At 34.7% G+C, this 20,175-nt stretch overlaps 1 protein-coding gene across 8 annotated transcripts in view; it reads right to left on the reverse strand.

Annotated features, from left to right (window-relative positions):
* Window positions 1-20,175, reverse strand: part of RCOR3 (REST corepressor 3) — a 47,460-nt gene that overhangs the window by 13,576 nt on the left and 13,709 nt on the right. For all 8 annotated transcript variants that reach the window (XR_005030283.2, XM_036912455.2, XM_036912451.2 and 5 more), the window contains exons 6-9: window positions 19,499-19,623; window positions 18,682-18,760; window positions 9,561-9,779; window positions 5,196-5,273 (exon numbers count right to left, since the gene is read on the reverse strand). Coding sequence is in view for 7 of the 8 variants with exons in the window: in XM_036912455.2 (XP_036768350.1) it covers window positions 5,196-5,273; window positions 9,561-9,779; window positions 18,682-18,760; window positions 19,499-19,623 (501 nt within the window). In the remaining variant the exon portion in view is untranslated. The remainder of the gene's footprint in view (window positions 1-5,195; window positions 5,274-9,560; window positions 9,780-18,681; window positions 18,761-19,498; window positions 19,624-20,175) is intronic.

Genomic DNA, 20,175 nt, shown 5'->3' on the forward strand with positions numbered 1-20,175 from the left:
AGAGGACACACCATGTACAGGAAACAGCAAGGATTTGTGCTAGAAGAAGTGATAAATAAGCCTAGAAAACTGGTGATATTTAAACTGAAATAAAGTAAGGACTACTTTTAGAAGGGCAATAAACATCAAGGTTGACAAATTCCAGTAAATTCAATAAGCAGCAGGGAATGTGTCAGGCAGTAATGGAGAGAGGGATAGGATTATAGCCAGATTAAGATTTTAAGCCCAGAAAATGGAGAAGGGAGGTGCTGTTAACCTAACAAGTTAAGATATGTTGATTTGGGAGCCGTGGAAAGGCAGACTAAGATACAAATTTAACTTGGGATACATTAAAAATGAGGCATCGGACAGGACATTCAGGTGGAGCTCACGTTCCACTTGAGGCTAAAATAGATTCATCTATTCAAACACATTTTTTAAGGGTCTGGCAAGTGTTTATGAGGAAAAACAATGGAGCCATATCTTATTCAGATGTGAAGTTCTAAAATCAGCCTGTGAATTTTTTAGAAGTTTTTTTTTTTTTTTCAAAATTAATCTTGAAATGTTCTTACAAAGGCAGCCATGGAAATAGGCACACAAACTCTCAGGAAGTCCACAAAGCCAAGTATTCCTCCAGCTCTGGAGTGGACTACTAGCTCATCAGTTACATCCCAGAGGAAGCCTTTGGCCCAAACTCAGGGTAGTACTGAATGAGAAATATAAATACGTTACTTTAAATACTAGAATCTCACTCAGTTGAAGGAGATGCTCCCAAAGGAGATGTGCGGAAGCTGAAGTGGACTACAGGAACAGTGGATTCACGGCTCCCAGCAACTCACTGCTCACTCTGGGGCACACGCTCAGTAAACAGAGTTCAGGCATGACTGCCGGCACCACTGCTCTTGCTACTACTCAACACACTCTGTTTTATTTGGCTGAATATCTATGGCTGAGTTTGTGTCATTTAAATATATGATGTGACGTTAATACAGGAAGTGATGAGTCTGTATATTTCCAAAGAGAAGAAAGAGAAATTAATCCTGAAAATAAAAACTTGGAGAATGCCTATATTTCTCTAAGAATGGAAAATTACAGTTGAGAGGGGAACATAATAGTTTAAAAGAGATGACTCTCAAACGTTAAAGGAAGAAAGGTTGTCATCTATGTCAAGAATCCAGAAAAAAGCAAGAGAAATGAGTTAAAACTGTGGAATTTGGTCATTAGCACTAATTTTAACCTTTAAGAAGAGACTTCAGTGGGAAGATGCAGGGAGGGAGATAGCTGAAACTGTATGGAATGAAATAGTCTATGTGAGACACAATGGAAGCGATGGGAGAAGGGACAGACTAAAGGAGAAGCAGGGCCAAATTGTTTAAATATGTGGCATTCCTTTAAGTTACTAATTTTTATACTCTCTTTTAAATCCAAGAAACTTTGGTAGGAATTTAACTTAAGGAAATGACAAGTTGAATATATCTAGGAACTTAAAACTGTGTGGCAGTTGTAGTTAGTTTGGTGGTACCACTGAGAACATTCTTCTACAGCAAATCCCCATCTGAAATACTGCTGTTTTAAAAATAATAAAATATTAATATAAAACAATTCTATATGTAGTAGTAGTAGCAGTAATAATAAAAGGCTTCAAAGAGCCTTCTAGAACAGTCTATGACATCATTAGTGAATTCAGCATCTTTACTTCATCCTTTCCCTGCTAAATTGATTTGTCTCACATACTTCCATTTTTGTCAGTAGTAGGTTTAAATAATCTCTGACTTGGAAGAATTAGAAAAGGTCACCAGCTAAACCTTCTACCCAATGGTGAAAATTCCATTCAACATCCAGAATGAGAGGATGTCACCCACATATGCATGAAAACATCCAGAGATGGGGAAATTTCTAGCTTCAAAAAGCACTGTTTTTAGTTTCTTCTTTTCTGGATTCATTAACCTCCTTGTCCCCACCTACCTACCTCTTCCCAAAACAAATCAGAAAATAACCAAACATGCCACCACTACCCCAACACTCTCATATACTTTCAAGGACACATTCCTTTCTACTTTGCAATGTTCTTTAGGTTTATCACTTGTTGGTCTTTCCTATAACAAAATGATACCCAGCCCTCCCCAATATTGAAGAAACTACAGGGTCTTTTCATCTGATTTAAGAGACACACTTCTCTTCCTAGTAGTTTTCACATACTTTTGTAGTCTGACCTGTGCCCACTGATGTGTGTCACAAAGAACTCTTTGTTCAACTCAACCTTGTTAATAGCATCTCTGCATCCAAGTTTGCCTTAGTAAGGAGACAATACGCTTAAGGAAAAATTTCTACACTTCCACTGAATTCTCAGCAGTAATGAGCACAATAATGAGCATATAGTAAGTGCTCAAGGGAGCACCTGTTGGCTGGTTTTTTAAAATGCTTTTATTTTTCCCCACTGGATTTATATTTTGAATGTACTGTTCAACACCATATCATGGTTCACATCATTCCCCTGCCTGCCCTTTCGTATATACAAAAATCCTACTCATCCTTCAAACCTCAGCTAAAACATACCCCTCTAGGAAGCTTTCCCTGATAATCCTCGCCAGAATGAATAATGACCACGTGTTTTCTGTAGCTCTTTACATATAAATCTATCATGCAAGTTTACTCAGTTCGTCTTCTAACACCTAGACTAAGTTGTTTTTTAAAAGAAGATGAAAAAATCCATTTTTTCCTCATTTTTGTGTGTTTCCTCTTCCCGCACAGTGCTTAGCACAGTGCTTTACATGACACAGGTGATCAATAAATACTTATGGAAGTGAATGGACTTTCTTCACTAATTTTTTCCCAAAATGAAAATAAGTATAATGAAATAAATAAGTAAAGCATCTCTGTAACTGTTTACTTCCAGTTGAGTTATATCATTCAGTAGTTATATCACTTAGTAGCCTGTTGTTCCAAGGGTTAATGCAATTCTTTTATTAGATATTAGGTAGAAATTTAAGTTAGGTATTATCTGAATATTTACACAATTTTTCAAGGTCTTTACTATGACAGTTAATGTAATATTTTCAATTATATCAACTCAGGTTTCTCTCCCTTGCAAAGCAATAGGAATAATATAATAATTATAAATATATGCTGGGAACTTTTTAGATAATAAAATATATATATATTTTCTAAGTCAGAGGAGTTCAATAAATCAACCTCAAAGTAATATTCAGACTTCAATGTATGGATGGTATGCTGTTAAGATTTTGGTTGTTTCACTTTGTGATAATTATTTTTTACAACAAATCAAAAGATGTAATAATTGTTTGATACCTTCTATCCCAAAAATTGCATTTAAATGTGAGAATCTATTGTATAATTTTGCCATTAAATGAAAATTTCCAAAAGAAAGAGGCAGCATGGTATGAACCTAGGACTCCACTCAGTTCTAAGAATCTGCATTAGAGCCAGAGTTTCCCTATTAATAAAATACATGACCTTAATCAAGTCAGTTAATCTTCCTGAGGCCCAGTTACCTCATGTAAAGTAAAAGTATTTGTTTCATCTACTTCTTTGGGTTTAGGGGGACATCAGTGAGGCAGCATATAGGAAATATACGAAATGTATATCCTATATGGGGCATAGGAGAGTGATAAAGGTTATTGTACTTTCAGGTTGCACTTTCTACAATGTTCATGAGTGAGACTGTCCTACAATTCTTCTGAAAAATTTGAGATTAGAATGATTATTACCCTGAAAATTCAGTAGACTTGACCTGTAAAATAGTCTGGGCCTGGTATTTTCTGAGAAAAATGTTAATTGTTCCTTTATTTTATTTAATGATTTTAAGTTTTTCAGATTTTCTTTCTCTTTAAGACAATCTTGGTAAGACCTACTTTCCTAGGAATTTCTAAGTTTTGTTTAAATTTTCAAACTCACTGGAATGAACTTTTTTATGGTAGTCTCATAATGTTTTCAATACCTGCTACATTTTTTATTTTAATTTTTAAATTATGGAATTACAGGCATTTTAAGCCTTTTGCTTTTATACATTTAATGAATAATTAAATAAATTTCAATACAAAATTTAAAAAATTTTGTTGCAATAATAAAACATAAAGTAAGGTAGCATTACTTATATTACATTGCCTTTAAGTAAATAAATGTCACTAGAATGTTTGACAGTTTACCTGTGAGATTGGAATGAGATTATTAGTCTATGTATATTTCATTCTTTTCCATTACCTAACCTTCTTGAAAGAGATTATTCAAAACAAACAAACAAACAAACAAAAAAACCCCATGTTTTTCATAATGAGCCTTTCTGAAAGACTGCAAGGAGTGAGATGGTGTATGGTGCACCAGTTCTGAAGCACTACTCTTCTGCCTATCCCAGCCTCTCACACATATTTCATTTATAAGTATTTCAGTCAACCTGTGATTTGAGGGGGAAGATCATTGCATTTGGACCAAATAAAATCATTTGATTACATACTTAGAAAGGAAAGTCCAGGATAAGAGGAAGCATAACATAATTAAAAGTCTTTTTACAAAGAGAAGAAAGAGAAAATATTTTATGATAGAAGCTTCTGTAAAAAGACTTGATTGGAATTTATAGGCATTTAAGTACTCCTGCAATTATCACAAATATCAAAAACATATTAGGTTTTAGCTGAAATACAAATAAACTTGAGAAAATGGTCAACCTGTATCTTGTTTTTAGATTTCATATTTTCAGGGATATTAGTACAAGAATGTTAAGTCCACATACTGAAGTCCTAATTAGAATTCTGAACCAAAAGACAAATTTCTTAAATTAAAATAAAAATTTCTTAAAACTATTAAAATTCGCTCCTATTCTTGGCATCTTTTTCTTCTGTGTTACCAATTCACACAGGTAAGAAAGAGCTTAGAGCAAACACTGCTACAATCCCAGAAATGTACTGGCTTGCTCATCAATGACCTTCTGGTTCCACATGCACTGGACCTACTCATATAGCTATTTTCCCTATAATTCCATTTAATATGAATTACTAAGGGTGGGAAAGAAATGATTTCACTTAAATCATTAGCCACATCTCAAAAGACTATAAAAGTGATATAACAGAGACATAACAAAATCATCCATATTATGAAACCTTCAAAGTATTAACAATACATGTGACCAAAATAGTAGCTGAACACTAGATAACTCAAAAACAAGGCTTCACCATAGTCACACAGATTCTTCAATAACATACCTCAGGAGGTTTGAATTCTTCAATTCCACCTTCCATTTTCTGTTTAAGTGCACTGTTTACTTGCTTAGCATTCTGAACCTTCAACAAAATAACCCAAAATATAAATCAGATCAGTATTTAGGTGAGTTTATGAGTATTCAATAATTGAAGAGAATATATACCAAAATCCTCTTAAATTTTATTTCAGGAGGGCAGACACTCCGGATATACCATTTATTCAACTGATACTCATACCAACTTATATATATCTAATAGGTACAGTTTACAAATCATAGTATTTGACTATCTTATAACAATGTCTTTTATAACCAGGCAACTGGTATATACAGGAATTGAACTCCATTAATGTTCCTCATTACCATATAATGTTTTGATCAAATAACAATAAGGGTAGATAATATTTATTAGGTCTTTGTTATGTTCAACATCACTACTCGTGCTTCATATATAATAAATCACTTAATTCTCACAACTACTTTGTGAAGTAACTACAATCAGTTTTGCTATAACCTGACAAATGCATTCACAAAAGTCACTACACAATGCAAAATCACATCATAAATAACACAAATTTATTGGGGAAAGGAGCTTGGGACACAAGACTCAAAAACTTCATCAGTGACACATAAGAAAATATAGAACCAATAAAAATGAGCACAGTTTTACATATTCCAAATGCTAAAGAAAGGCACAAATGCTACAATAAAGATGGTACTTCACCTTGAAAAAGACTCGAAGGTGCTTATGGAAGTAGGCATCAAAATAGCTGCAACTTGTAGTTACTGGGAAGGAGGGTTATTTGACATAAGATGAGAAGTTTTAACACCACATGTGGCGTGTGTGGCTCATGACACACAGTGAACTGAGGGTGCTGGTACACATTTGAAGTATGTGGTTATATACTCAGTTAGCTAGGTATAGTTTTTCAGTGACAAAATCACATACATGCAAGTACAAAATTCCCATTATGCTCCAAATGTTCCCTAGTATATCAATTGTGCTGGAACAGATTCATGTTGCTAAAACAAGCGCTACAGTAAAGCTAATGCTACTTCTACTGTAACCAAGTTACAGATGAGGAAGGTAAGGCATACAAAAGTTAAGAAACTTTACCAAGGCTATGGATACAGGAGGTAGAACCTGAATTTGATCAATGCCAACTTTTAAAATTACTATTCCACTGACAAAACTGTTAATCTCTATATTAAGAGTTAAGGTTTCTTTGTTAGGTTATTTTTTTTCTGGGTTCTTTTTTTTTCCAGTATGAACAATCAAATATTTATAAAGTGATTTACAATGTTTTTTTTCATCAGAGACCTGAAAACACAAGTAAAATATATATTTCTAGGTTGGTTAAAATGTGCTTAACTGTTCAGTCACGTTAGATAGACATTACAGAGATAAAATGTCAAGTCTCAGTCTTTAAGGATTTCATAGATTAATGGGGAGATAAATAAATACAAAAGTATGATAAATGCTAAAGTACTTAACCTAGGTTTGCAGAGAGAAAGGTGAGAATGAGGAAACAGTATGTTTGTATATGTGGTAATGGGTGTGGTGGTGGGTAAAATTAGGGAAATTGTCCCAGAGGAGATGACACCTAAATTGAGTTTTAAAGGATTGACAAGTATTAAGCAGGTAGACAAGGGTGGGGTAAGGCAGTGCCTTCTAGGCAGAAGAGCATTCAGGAAGCATGGGGAAACTGTTAGGCTGTGGTCAAAGAATATGGATTTTGCCTAAAGACTTAAAGAAACCTGAAGAATTTTTAAGCAAGGGAGCAGTATAACAATATTTTTCTTTTAGAAAAATAACTTCAGTGGTAATTTGGAGAGGTGAATGGGTTGAAAAGGATGGGAATTAAGTTGATAATCATGGTGAGAAATACCAAGGACTTCAGTTGAGACACTAGGAATAGAGGAATGGTGGTGGTGGTGGTACAGACAAGAAAAACTTGGAAACAAAATTAAGATGTCTTCGTAAACACTTGGTGGGAAAGTGGTTACAAAGGAGGAGGAATCAAGGATAACTCTTTGGTCACTAGCTTGAGTAGCTGAAAAAAGTACATTCACTGAGACAGGAAAGGTAAAAAAGAATTCAGGGTATGAAAGAATTCAGTATGGACATTGTATATGAGAGCAGTAAAATTTGTAAATACATGAGTATATACCTTTACTACGACACATATCAAATGAATAACCAAGAAAGGAGCTTAAATCTTTAACAAAGTTCCTTTATAAAAGTCAATAAAAATAGTCTACAAGTGAAACAGTAGTGTTGAGGGTAAACTACAAATACAGGTAACTAAGCACATTTTATTTCTTCATTATTTAAAAAAAATTGAGCCCTTCTAAAATACTACAGACAAAGCATTTTAGAAGTTCCCTAAAGAAAAGGAGCACTCTGGTTTGGAAGATGGGAGTCTTACACACATTCGTGGTTCAAATAAAGGCTAAGCATTCAATCAAATACATGCTATTTATACCCAAGTCCAGTGTCATAGAAGTCAAAGGCAAGGAATTCCAAAACGAACAAGTGATTGTTAGTGTCAAATATTACTGAGCAGTCAAGAGAGGTAAGAACCAAGAAGATGGCACTAGACCTGGTAACTAGTTCCTAAATGTTCTTTGAGAGCTTTTTCAGTGGTAGAACTGGGATGAGGTCTGGGCCAGAAGCTTGGTTGGGAAGGGTCAGAGAATAAGAGGTGGTAAGAAAGCACAGGAAGCTAATATGGTAGATATTTATTCAGGAAGTTTGTTGGAGAAGAAAAGTGAAACATTATGAGCAGTTTGGGTGAATAACCAGGGTCAAAGAAGAGAGAAATCTAAATGTTTGGGATAAAAAAAAACTACCTTGATCCCAACACTACACTGTTGCAAGGTTCTTACATTTTATGTGAAGAGGTACAATTATAAACTCTAAGGATGCACACTGTAATACCCAAATAAGGATAAGCTAAGGATGAAATCTCTAATCCCTAGAGCAATTACTTAAAAAAAAATACAGAGATGCATAAAATTCTAAATATGACCATGTACACCTCTTTAAAATCCTTCAGTTGTTTCATTAACTCAGGGTAAATTTCTAATTTCTGAAGATGACCTTTTTATAAATCCCTATCTACCTCTGCTGTAACCTGCTAAAGGCAAATAGAAATTAAAGAAGAGCTTTAAGATGAGTGATGTTGACTACACCAGTACTTAAAAAAAATAACACTGACAACAATGTGTAACATGGAGCTAAAGAGAAGTGTATAGCAAGGAAAATCAACATGAAAGTTATTGTCAGATCAGAGGTGATAGGGTCTGAACAATGGTGGTAGTGAGGGGATTAAAAATGAGGGGATTGATTTAAAGGACATATAGATAAAACTCAGAACTTAGTTACCATTTGGGTTTGTGTGTGGGTTGGGACAGTGATAATGGCAAGGGATGAACAAAGATGATTCTGATGTTTCAACAGACAGGGAAAAGAAAAAAACTTCTAGGGGTCAGATGAGATGTCTAGCAGGTAGATGGAACTGTATGGCCACAGAGCTTGGGAGAATGTCCGAGCTTGAGAAGCAGATTCAGAGGTCTCTGGCATACAGTAAGGTCGGTTGAGACCAGTAAAGTACAGACTTAGAAGAGTACGTAGATGTAAGAATAAGGAAAACAACAGAAACAAAGGCAAAGAAGACTGAGAAAGACCACAGGCCCACAACAACCACTGACTGAGTGGTGTCTATGTTTCTGGCACTATTTGAAGCACTCATCATATATTAGCTTGTTTAAGTCCTCCCAATCATCATATTACTATCTGCATTTTGAGAAGCGAAAACTGAAGTTAAGAGAAGTTAAACAGCTCCTGTAAGACTGCGTAGGAGGTAGACGGTGGAGCTAGGGTGAGAACTTAGGTTCACTGGCCCTCGATCCTGACGCCTGACTGCTACCTGATGATGATGGCGATACTTTACACCACCACTGCCACTAGCACTGGTGACGACGATGATGCTGAAGAGAGCAGCCATTACTCACTGAGCACTCAAAATACGCCAAACACTGCCAAGTAATCTACAGCTGTCACCTCAAATCATTCCCAACAGCCTATAAGAGACACATGGTTATTATCCCCAATTTCACAGATATACAGTTAACGCTGAGAGATTCTATTATTTCCCGAGATCATAGCACTAACAGGTAACAATGCTGGGATTCACATCTAGAACAGACAGAGGCACCTTGTAATTTGCAAAACAAGGTCAATTTTAGAGAATGGAGCTTATGTAAATAGACAGCTGAGAAAATATGCAAAAAATTAAGTTTACTGAGGTAAATGTGGATAAGCAAAATGTAGGGAATCATTAAAAACACGCTTTTTATAAAATACCTGGCGTTTTAAAGAGATCAGCTCCATGTCCAGTTGCCTTAGGATGGTGTTGGCTGCATTGGGACTACAGGAAACAGCTACCACATCTTCCTGGGTTAAATACATGCCTTTAGGTGGACGGCACTTAGAACGCTGAGAATGATGGCGGTGCTGTAAACTCTGATACTCTCTCCTTCCAAGTCCAATCTTGCTAGTTTGAACAGGTTGTTCAGTATTACCCTAGAAGAATAAAGGTAGATGAATAGGTCATTTGGTTTTTACTCATGTAAGAATTAGAAACAGTCTATTACCAGTAGAAGTATCTGCTGTGCTAAGTACACCTAAAAAATACTTTTAACCGATTATATTATGTACGAGTCCCAACACACACATACACGCACACACAGAGCACTCATCAATTAGGAGAAAACAAGCATACAATATAATGTACCCTTGATTAACGATAACTCAATAAAATGATTTCTTGCACAGATGACTATGAACAAATGAAAAATAAGTTGGATTCTGAACTATTCCTGTTTGCTTCAAGATGGGATATATTTTCCCTCAGCAATAAAAGGCAAAAAAAAAAAAAAGCTGTGATTTATTAAGTGCAAAATTTTTTAACAAAGTAAAAAAGGTGAATTAGTTATTATGACAAGTGGCAGATTAGGAAGCTGATTAAAAAAGAGGTAATATTTCATTCTCACTTGAAAGTTGTTAAATGAGAACTATTCCTCTAAAGATGAAAAAGGACACAGTTATCTTGATCCTGACAACACTTCTAAACTCCAAGTCTAGTTATCTATGAATAAAATAAAATGGGAACTTGTATTTTGGAAGCAGTAAGGAAAAATTCTAATAATAATGACTATAAACTTTCAAGTAAGATTTCATTATTATTTGCAATATTCTTAAAGTCTGATATAAAAATACAGTGTTATTCTGTGCTTCTTAGGTAGAAGTCCATTTGAAATTGTGTCCACCAGGTTAAAGGCTATTTTACTAAATAGATTTAATAATCCAATTCTTTAGAAAAGGAACTCTGAGTAAGAGTCATGAAACAATTATATAATGCAGCATAATCCACTTCACTGCTTAAGACCCAAGCCAAAGCAACACACGGCAATTGGATGTTTAGACGAATTCATCCCAGTGCTGCACTCCTAAAAGTGGTGGATCAAGTATTTTTTTTTTAAATCTTTTAAAATTCATTTCTGAGTCAGCAGGTAAGTAAGGAAATTGCTGAGACCAGAAATGATAAGAAAGTAGGTATCTAGAGGAATACACAAGCCTGCAGGAGCTGGCATTTGCCTAAAGCCCAGGCTTCAATGGACACCAGGTGCAGGGCATACTCCTATGCCAAAGCCAGAACTCTAGGAGGGGACTCCATCACGGTACAAAGTAGAAAAAAATGCCCCTGCCCTACCGAGGAAGATGATTAAAGTGAGAAATGCCTATCTTATCTTTGACTGAATGGAAAGGAAAGAAACCAAAAAAAGTCCCCCCTTAGAATCTCTAACCACAAGTTTATATTCAGGCAGGTTTGGGGACCAAACTTACATTACTTGTCTGGCCTGAAAAATCCAAAATAAAAAATTTAGTTTAAAGTGTCACAGGTTGGTAAGGCTTTCAGACACTTCACAGATGCAAATGCAAACTGCTTCTAGATGAATGCACTTTGAGCCCAGGTCTCAAACTGCTCCACAACTATGTTCCAAGGAAAATAAACTCACAGCCACAAACTGTGAAATAAGCCCCCCCCGAGTGAGAGACAGCAGAAACAAACAATAGAACTTCATCTGCAAAGATTGTAGATATTAGAATTACTGGATAAAAAGACCACAATAAATGTGTTATACGTGTATAAACAAATAAAAGACAATGGAAATTACAGAATATATTCTTACAAGGAATAGCAGTCTATTAAAACTGACCAAGCAGATATGCAGAAGAACCAAAAAGAACATCTAGAAATAAAAAATATTATAAACAAAATTAGAAACTTAATGGATGACTCATTTGGCAGATTAGACAGATTCAAAAGAAAATCAGATACTTAGAATGTACATATGAGAAAAATGTCCACAATGCAGTACAGAAACATGGAAAGACAAAAAGATGGAAAATATGAGTGGTTGGGAGACATGTGAAAGCCCATTATATTTTTTAAAGGATTCCCAAAGGAAAGAATAGAGAGAATGAGGGAGAAGCAATATTAAAAGAAACAACAAGTGAGAATTTTATAGAATTTAAGACAAAGGATTTAAGAAATACAATGAATCCAAAGCAAGTTTAAAAAATGAAATCCATACTCATATACATTAAAGTGAAATTACAGAACACTAAAGACAAAGAGGAGACCATAAAAGCAAAGAAAACAAACAAACAAAGAAATTGCCAGCAAAGGAATAACAATTAGCCTGTCAGCACACTTCTCTACAGCAATGACAGAACTCAGAAGTGGTAGAATAATGCCATCAAACAATAACTGCCAACCTAGAAATTTAACCCCAGCAAAACCAAGGTTTCAAGAACAAGGGAGAAACAGATGTTTTGGACTTATCAAAACTGACTCTATTTATAACCAACAAACTCTCACTAAATTAACTTGTAAAAGATGTACTTGAGGAAAAAGGGGAATTATTTTTGAAAAAAAGTCTAAGATTCAAGAAAGGTGAACAAAATATATTTTAAACATGTGGGTGGGCCTAAATAAAGAGTGACTACATGTTTAATTTCAGAGATTTTAAAAACCAACATGTACTAAAACTGGAAAAAAAGAGCATGCAAATCAGGATGGAAGTGGTTTACATCAAAGCATTCTAAGGACCTTGTATTAATGAGAAAATCATTAAAATCAGCAGCATCAGACTTCAAGTTAAATATGCAGGGTGAAATTTCCAGAGTACACAATAAGAATAGAAATACAGAAGCAGCTCACACTAGTAGAGATTTTTAAAAAATGTAACAAGAGATGAATTATTAATCCAAAAAAGGGGGAAGGGGTGATGAAGGAAGGGAAAGAAAATTAGAAACTATAAGTCAAATAGAAGGTAAAAGTAAGAAAACAAAAATGCAAATAGGTCAATGATCATGACCTATTATATATAAAAGGGCTAAACTCTCCAGATAAAATATAAAATCCCACCTATTTGATCCTTAGAAGACATACTCTTAAAACCTGAGGGCATGGAAAAGTTGAAAGTGAATACCAGGCAAATATTAACAAAAGAAAGATGATAAGAGTTATATCAGACAAAACAATCTTTATAGCAGAAAACATTGTAAGAGATGAAAAGGCCATATACATAAACTTTTATATTGATAAAAAAGTTTCAATTCAGCAGCAAGATAAAATAATTCTAGACTTCTATGCACCTAACAACAATAGCTTCAAAATATAAAATGTCTCACTTCTCAATTGATCAGAGAGGCAGATAAATAAAACAAAAACCATGCTAGCAAGTAGGCAAGTAGTGAGAGAATACAGATTTCAATCACAGACTTGATGAGCTTCAATTAACAGACATATATAAAACTTTGTAACCAATAATCAGAGCATATATTTCTCTCAAGCACACATGGAGAAACATTTATGAAAATTCTGTATCCTAGGCTTGAAGTTTTAAAAATGTCATCAAATTCCTCAACATTCTAGCCACTGGGAAGTGGGGGTGGGGGTGTCCATATTCCTTCCCCTTGATTCTGGACCAGCTTTAGTAACTCATTTATAACCAACAGAATGCAGTAGAAGTGGTGCTGAGTACTTCCAAGGCTAGGCCAGAAAGGGCCAGGTGGCTTCCACCTTGTGCTTTGGGGATAAAAATATCAGAAGAAGCCAGCCCATGGTGAGAAGCCAGAATACCCAAAGACCACCAGGCAAGGGAGTAATGCCACCTGACAGTTAGCATCTCAACTAGCAGTCATGTGAGTGAGTCACAATCCAGTAACACCCTACTTAATGTAGAAACATAAAAATTATTCTCTCTAAAATCAGGAATAAGATAAAAATACTTGCTGTTGTAACTTCTCTTCAACACACTACAGATGACTGTAACTAATTCAGTAAGGGAAGAAATAAAAGGTACATACGGATTGAAAAGAAATAAAACTGCTTTTATTTTCAGATAATATAATTCTCTACATAGGAAAAGCAAACTAATCTACAATGAATTACACAAAGGTTTCATTTCTTCCTCATTTGTATGTAGATTCAATGTAACATCTAGTAGGGCTTTCCTAAGAATTTCACAAGCTTAAAATAAATAAAGAGCATAGGTACAAGATAGCCAAGTACTTCATCTTTAGAAACACCACCAAGTGGTAGGAATTACCTCAGCAGTTATTAAGACTTAACAAAGCTATAGTAATTAAGACATTATGGGACTGACAAGAGGAGCAGAATAAAGAGCCACAAATATACAGAAACCTCATAAAACTGACATTGCAGAGATTAGACTCATTTCCATACTAGGAAACAAATAAAAATGAATCTCTACCTCACATGAACAAAATTTCATTACTGATAGATCAAGGACTTAAACGTAAAAAGCAAAAATTTAAAACTTAATAAAATATAGAATAATATTGAAATTCGAATATTTACATACTGTTGATGAAATAGCTGTTCATTAAAAGATGTAAAGGGAGTGAAAAGATAACCCAAAAACTGCTAAAAGATCTTTGCAACACATTTAACCGAAGAATTAGTATGCAGAATATATAAATAATTCAGTAAGAAAAAAATGTCTTTAAGAAAAGACAAAAACAACCCAATATTCAGTAGGTAAAACACACACACAAATAAGCATTTTAAAAAGACATAATAATAGACAATACATAGATGGAAAAATTCAGCCTCATTAGTAATCTAATGAATGAAATTGAGACTGTAATACCATTTCATATTACCAAACTTTTAACATTTTAAAAGTCTGATCATATAAAGTACTGGCAAGGAAGTGGATAATGAGTACTCCCATAGCCCAACAGAAGGACATCAAATGTCGAAAATGATTTGCCATTACCTAAGAAAGTTGGACATACTTACGCCTTAAAATAGAGTAATTCCATCCTAAACAATCCTAAGGTATTGTTACTCAATAAATCACTGTTAGCATTTTGGATCTGCTGTGCATTTCTGGAGAATGGCATCCCTACCCCACTATAAGCCAGCAATGCCCTACAATCACTGTGACAACGAAAAACACTCCAAGATTTCTAAATGCCCTTTACAGGGGCAATACTAAACCTAGATGAAAATCATTGTTTCACAGGAACTCTTACATATATGCATCCAGGATATGTTCTTATCAGTATCATTCATGATATAAAAAACTGAAAATCATGTCCACTGATAAGAAAATGGATAGTTGTGGCATGTGCATACAACAGAACAGTATAATACAGCACAAAAATGACTTGCAAAAACATGTTGGAGAACAACAAAATGCAGATAGCTGAAGAGTATATATGATTCCATTTAAATAAAGTTTGAAATGGACAAAACGAAATGAGAGTTGCCTAGAGATACATACATATGTGATAGAATTATAAAAAAGGGGAGGTGAATAATGGACAAAGTTCAGAATAGGGTTCCCTTTTCAGGATAGAGATTCCCTCTAGAGAGAAGGGAGGGGGTGAAATTAAGGAAACGTACACATCAGACTTCTGTTTCTTAAGCTCAGTGATAGGTAAGTTGGTATTTATTATTATTCTTTAAACTGTATGTACTTGACACATATAGTTCACAATTTTTAAAAGTTAAAAAAAAATCTATGTAACATGTCAACAATGCTCAGAAGCAGCTATAAAAATCTAATTAAAGGCACTAATATAATATCATTCCCTGCTGGCATCCCTATCATTTGTGAAAGATCAGAGAAATGAATGAAGCTGCTGATGTGCAGTGACAGCCCTGGACCACAATCTTGCAATATTCCTTTGACATTTTTTAACTTATACTCCACACATATTATTTGCTAATAGGATGAGATTACAGGCAAACAAAAGACCAAATGCATATGTATCATCTCACATAGTTGGACAAAACTATTAAACATACACACATTTTCTAGATAACTAAACCCAAATCCCTAGTCTCTCATATTTGTACAGTAACTAAGAGTTGATAGTACGTATTCTCATTCATTATAATAAATTTGACTGACTGCTTTCTTTGTACTAGACCTTCTAGGTAAGACAGTGTTGCTCTTAAAGAGCTACTACACAGTGAAAGGTAGGCAGGGGAGGGGAGACTATATGCGAACAAGTATACGTATACAACTCACTCAGCTCAGTAAGTAGACTTAAAGAAAAATAAGAAGCCAGTCAATTCAAGATAGGGCATGGGAAATTTCATAACCTTGCACAGTTATAAGGAATTTCCTATACAGATTTGGGAAGAAAGGGAATTCCAGAAAAAGGGACCAATATAACTAAAGGAAAAAAGTCACAGAACTAAAGACTTACCTAAAATACTGTTAGTAATCTGAAATATGTGGGGTGAGGTATGCCTAACTAGAGAGTTTGTAAAATTTTAGTAATTCAGAGAAGAAGTAAGAACCTAAAAATAAGGCAGTCACAGAAGAACAGAGAAACGGACAAAACTTTCAGTTATTTTGGAGAGAGAATTAAAAACAAATAATAAAATGAAGAGAGAAAAAGAAAATCTCTAAAATTGAGACACAACAGTTAAAAGGGTAGACAGGAATTAGAGAATGGTGTTATAAAAGTCAGACAGATTTTTAGGAAGAAGGGAGAGATCACTAACTGGATATAGAAAGCAGAAGTAGATTATAACAATCACTGGATGTGGCAGTAAAATTGAGTTGTTTTTTCTAGACTGTTGAGAGATAGTTATGCATACTTTTGGGCTGCAGCGAAAGGTTGAAAATATGGCATAAAGAAGGGATAACCAATGGAAAAAGTCCTAGATGAAATATGAAGGGATAGACAAGACCACATAAGCAGTGAAATTATACAGAGCAAAGGAAGGGGCTTTTCTTACTAAGAGAGGCATTCACATTGACTGTTCACTCAGTAAACTTTGCGGAATATCATTTCACATTACCAGATTTGTAACATTTTAGAAATCTGTTCATATCAAGTATTGGCAAGGAAGTGGACAATGATTACTATGTTAATTGCTAGGGGATACAAGATATACAATGTAACTCAGTCCTTGACTTCAAAGACTTCACAGCTTAATGGGCAAAATACAGTGATTCTAATATAATGTTCTAAGTGTAAATACACTCAGATAAAAAGGGTAATGTGGCCACACAGAGTTTAGGGAAGGGTCAGGAATTTAAAGAACTTCCTGCTTGATATCTTCTTTGTAAATAGAAGGTGCAGTCATCTGCCAAGTTTTGGGGGAAATGAAGAGGTGGCAGGCAATATGTAGGAAGGATGGAATATTCAAAATAGTTCAGATAATAAAACAGAAACTTTTATTCAAGATTTACTATGTACTGGGTACTGTAACAAGTGCTTTTATATATATTACTTCTTTGATTCTCAAAATAATCCTATTTTCATTTTACCAGTGGAAAAAACTGAGGCTTAGAGGTTAAAAATTGAGAGGAGTTAAGGGCTACACTGAGACCAGAAACCATTTTTTTTGTAAAAAGCAACAATTCACATGATTGTGCCATTTTCTCTTGCTGTGCCTCTCAGACTAACAATACCACTGACTCAGTGTTGTGGGTCCACAGGGTCAGGGAAGGTATAGGAGAAGAACACGGGAAATGGGGAATTGAAGATACTGGAAGGAGAGCAAGTTAAGTAGTTTACCATGGGGTCTATGGCTCAGGGAAACAAGGCAGACTTGGAGAAAAATGAAGGAATGAAAAATTTTGAGAACACTGAGCAGTAGTAACAAATTTTAAAACATCAAGTTGAGGTAAGAGAAGGATTTAAAAAATTTAGTGTGATGACAAGGGCCAGAATGGACCACAGCACTGAGTTTCTTAAAAGGAATGGGAGCCGCTAAATGGGAGGTCACATTCTATCTCCAATTTCGATGTTATTTTCACTATCCACAGCTGTCTATACCTCACAAGCCCTTATCCATTAACATTTGGTCTATTTTTTATAATTATGTAATTCCCAGCCTTAATAAACAAGCAGGTATTATCAACTGAGCCTTTTCTTACTAATTTTAAGTCATCATTATCATCATCATATTTAGGAATGAGAGCTTTTCTAGGTGGGGATTCTTCCTTCCCTTCGTTTGAGGCAGCTTTCAGTTCTCACTGCTGTCAGTATAACTGCTACTACAGATGGTCCTGACTTAGGAAAGTTCAACTGAGGATTTTCCAACTTTACAATGGTGCAAAAGTGATATACATGTAGAAACCATGTTTTTAATTTTGAACTCTGATCTTTTCCTGGGCTAGTGATATGCAGTATGATATTCTATTGTGATGCTGGGCAGCAGCAGTGAGCCACGGCTCCCAGTCGGCCACGTGGTCACGAGGGCCAACAACCGATAGACAGACGACCGTTCTGCACCCACACAACCATCTGTTTCTCACTTTTGGTACAGCATTCAATTACACGAGATATTCAACACTTTATTATAAAATAGGCTTTGTGTTAGATGATTTTGTCCAACTGTATGCTAATGTTAAGTGTTCTGAACACATTTAAGGTAGGTCAGGCTAAGTTGCAATATTCAGTATATTAAGTACATTAAATGCATTTCTGACTTAAGATATTTTCAATTTAAATGGGTTTATTGGGATGTAAACTCATCATAAATTAAGGAGGATCTGTAATTTCTAATTGCTATACCATGGAACAAAAGGTAAAGAAATTAAAATAAAATCAGAAAGCTTAATTTGATACCCAATTCTGCATCACCTGAGGGTGGTTTTAGTTCTTTTCAATGGATTAAAGACCAGTGATTGTGGCAAGGTTTTTATACTTCTGAGAAGGTAAGATAACTCCCAAATGACTAAACTGCTGGCCAACTGGACTTCTAGATATTATTGTGTTTCCAAAAGCTCTAACTAACATTGAAATTTACTACTTTCTAAGCCATTATATAAGAATGTTTTTCTCAATATGAAGCATGACTCGTTCTTTCTGAGTGAATCTGTAGAACAATTACAACCACTCTAATAACCACTATTACCTCTTTCTTGGCTTCTTTTTTGGGATCATAATCACTATCATTTCCATCCATTGGGTGTGTTTCTTCTACATCATCATCACTGAGAAGAAACAAAGATTAGTAAACGTAATTCCCTTCTTTGTATTCTATTACAGTGCTCTTATCAAACTGCAATATACCTTGCTAATAATTTTACTAAATATTCCCCAACAGAACAAGAGTTGTCCTTGGAAAGATGAACTTTTATAACTTAGATTTCTATAGTGTTGAAAAACATTTGTTCTTTTGGCAACCATTTCTAGCTAAAAAAGAGACCCAAAAGGAAAGATATTTTGAAAAAGAAGTATCATTTAAGAAAGAGAACACGTATATTAAATTAATACTTATTATTTCAGCTTTTCCACTTGGAGGATAAAGACTGACAAACACCAGAGAGCAAATTGATTTTATGCTACCAGAAGATACAGCTACAATAATACGGACTTCAGTTACTCAGGCAATTGTGGAAAGAGCATCTTCTAGAGAATATATTTATTAATATGTTCTAAATATACATATTGAATGTATCAATACTAAAAGGAAGCATTTGTGATTACAGCTAAACACAGCTCAAATGTAACTCGGCTGCAATGTTTGCTGGGTATGATGAATAGATAAAGAGAGTTCTTACTCTTAAGATTTGTGATCACTCAGCTCTTCCTGTGATAGCAGAAACATGAACATAAGGATAAGAAGTATTTACATTGTGTTGTGATAATTTTTCTGCCTTAGGAAATGTAAGCAGCCCAATACAGTGTAACTACCAATGTAACTATATAAAGGCATCCATCCAACCTACCTGTCACCCTGATTGTGTCTATTGGCTAGTTTACGAGCCTGGCGATCCATCAAACTTGTCCTAGATCGAGTTTTTTTCCAAGAATAGTAATATTTTACAAGGCTAGCAATTGTCTTATCTGGAAGCTTGAAAAGAAAAATCACATTAATATCAGCAAGTTTAATTCATAAACTTTGATTAACAGAATGAACAATATTTCTGATATTATTCTTTGATACTTGGCAAAGGCATAGATAAAAAAATTTTCATGGGTATCTTTATGAATTATAGAGCTAAAAAGTTCTGTCACAGTCATTATACCCCACCACACCTATGTCACTAACATTTCTGAATGAATATTTCCTATTTGGTCTGAGGAGGGAGGAGAAAGACATCACAAACTAACATGGTGAGAATGGACCCAGAAGTCCCCAGCACAATGTTAGTACTGTATTCCTATTTGTTTTTCTTAAAGAATTCCTCAATTCTTTCTTTTCCTCTCTGTAAGTCAGCATTTTTTTACTGATACATAACTCATATACCACAAAATTCACCAGTTTAAAGTGTACAATTCAGTGGCTTTTAGTATCTTCACTAAATTGTGTAAAAATCATTATTTAATTCCAGACATTTTCATAACCTTGAAAAGAAACTCTATATTCATTAATAGTCACTCCCTCTTCTCTCCTAAACCCAGT

Source organism: Manis pentadactyla, chromosome 9 (assembly GCF_030020395.1).
Source record: "Manis pentadactyla isolate mManPen7 chromosome 9, mManPen7.hap1, whole genome shotgun sequence".
NCBI lineage: Eukaryota > Metazoa > Chordata > Mammalia > Pholidota > Manidae > Manis > Manis pentadactyla.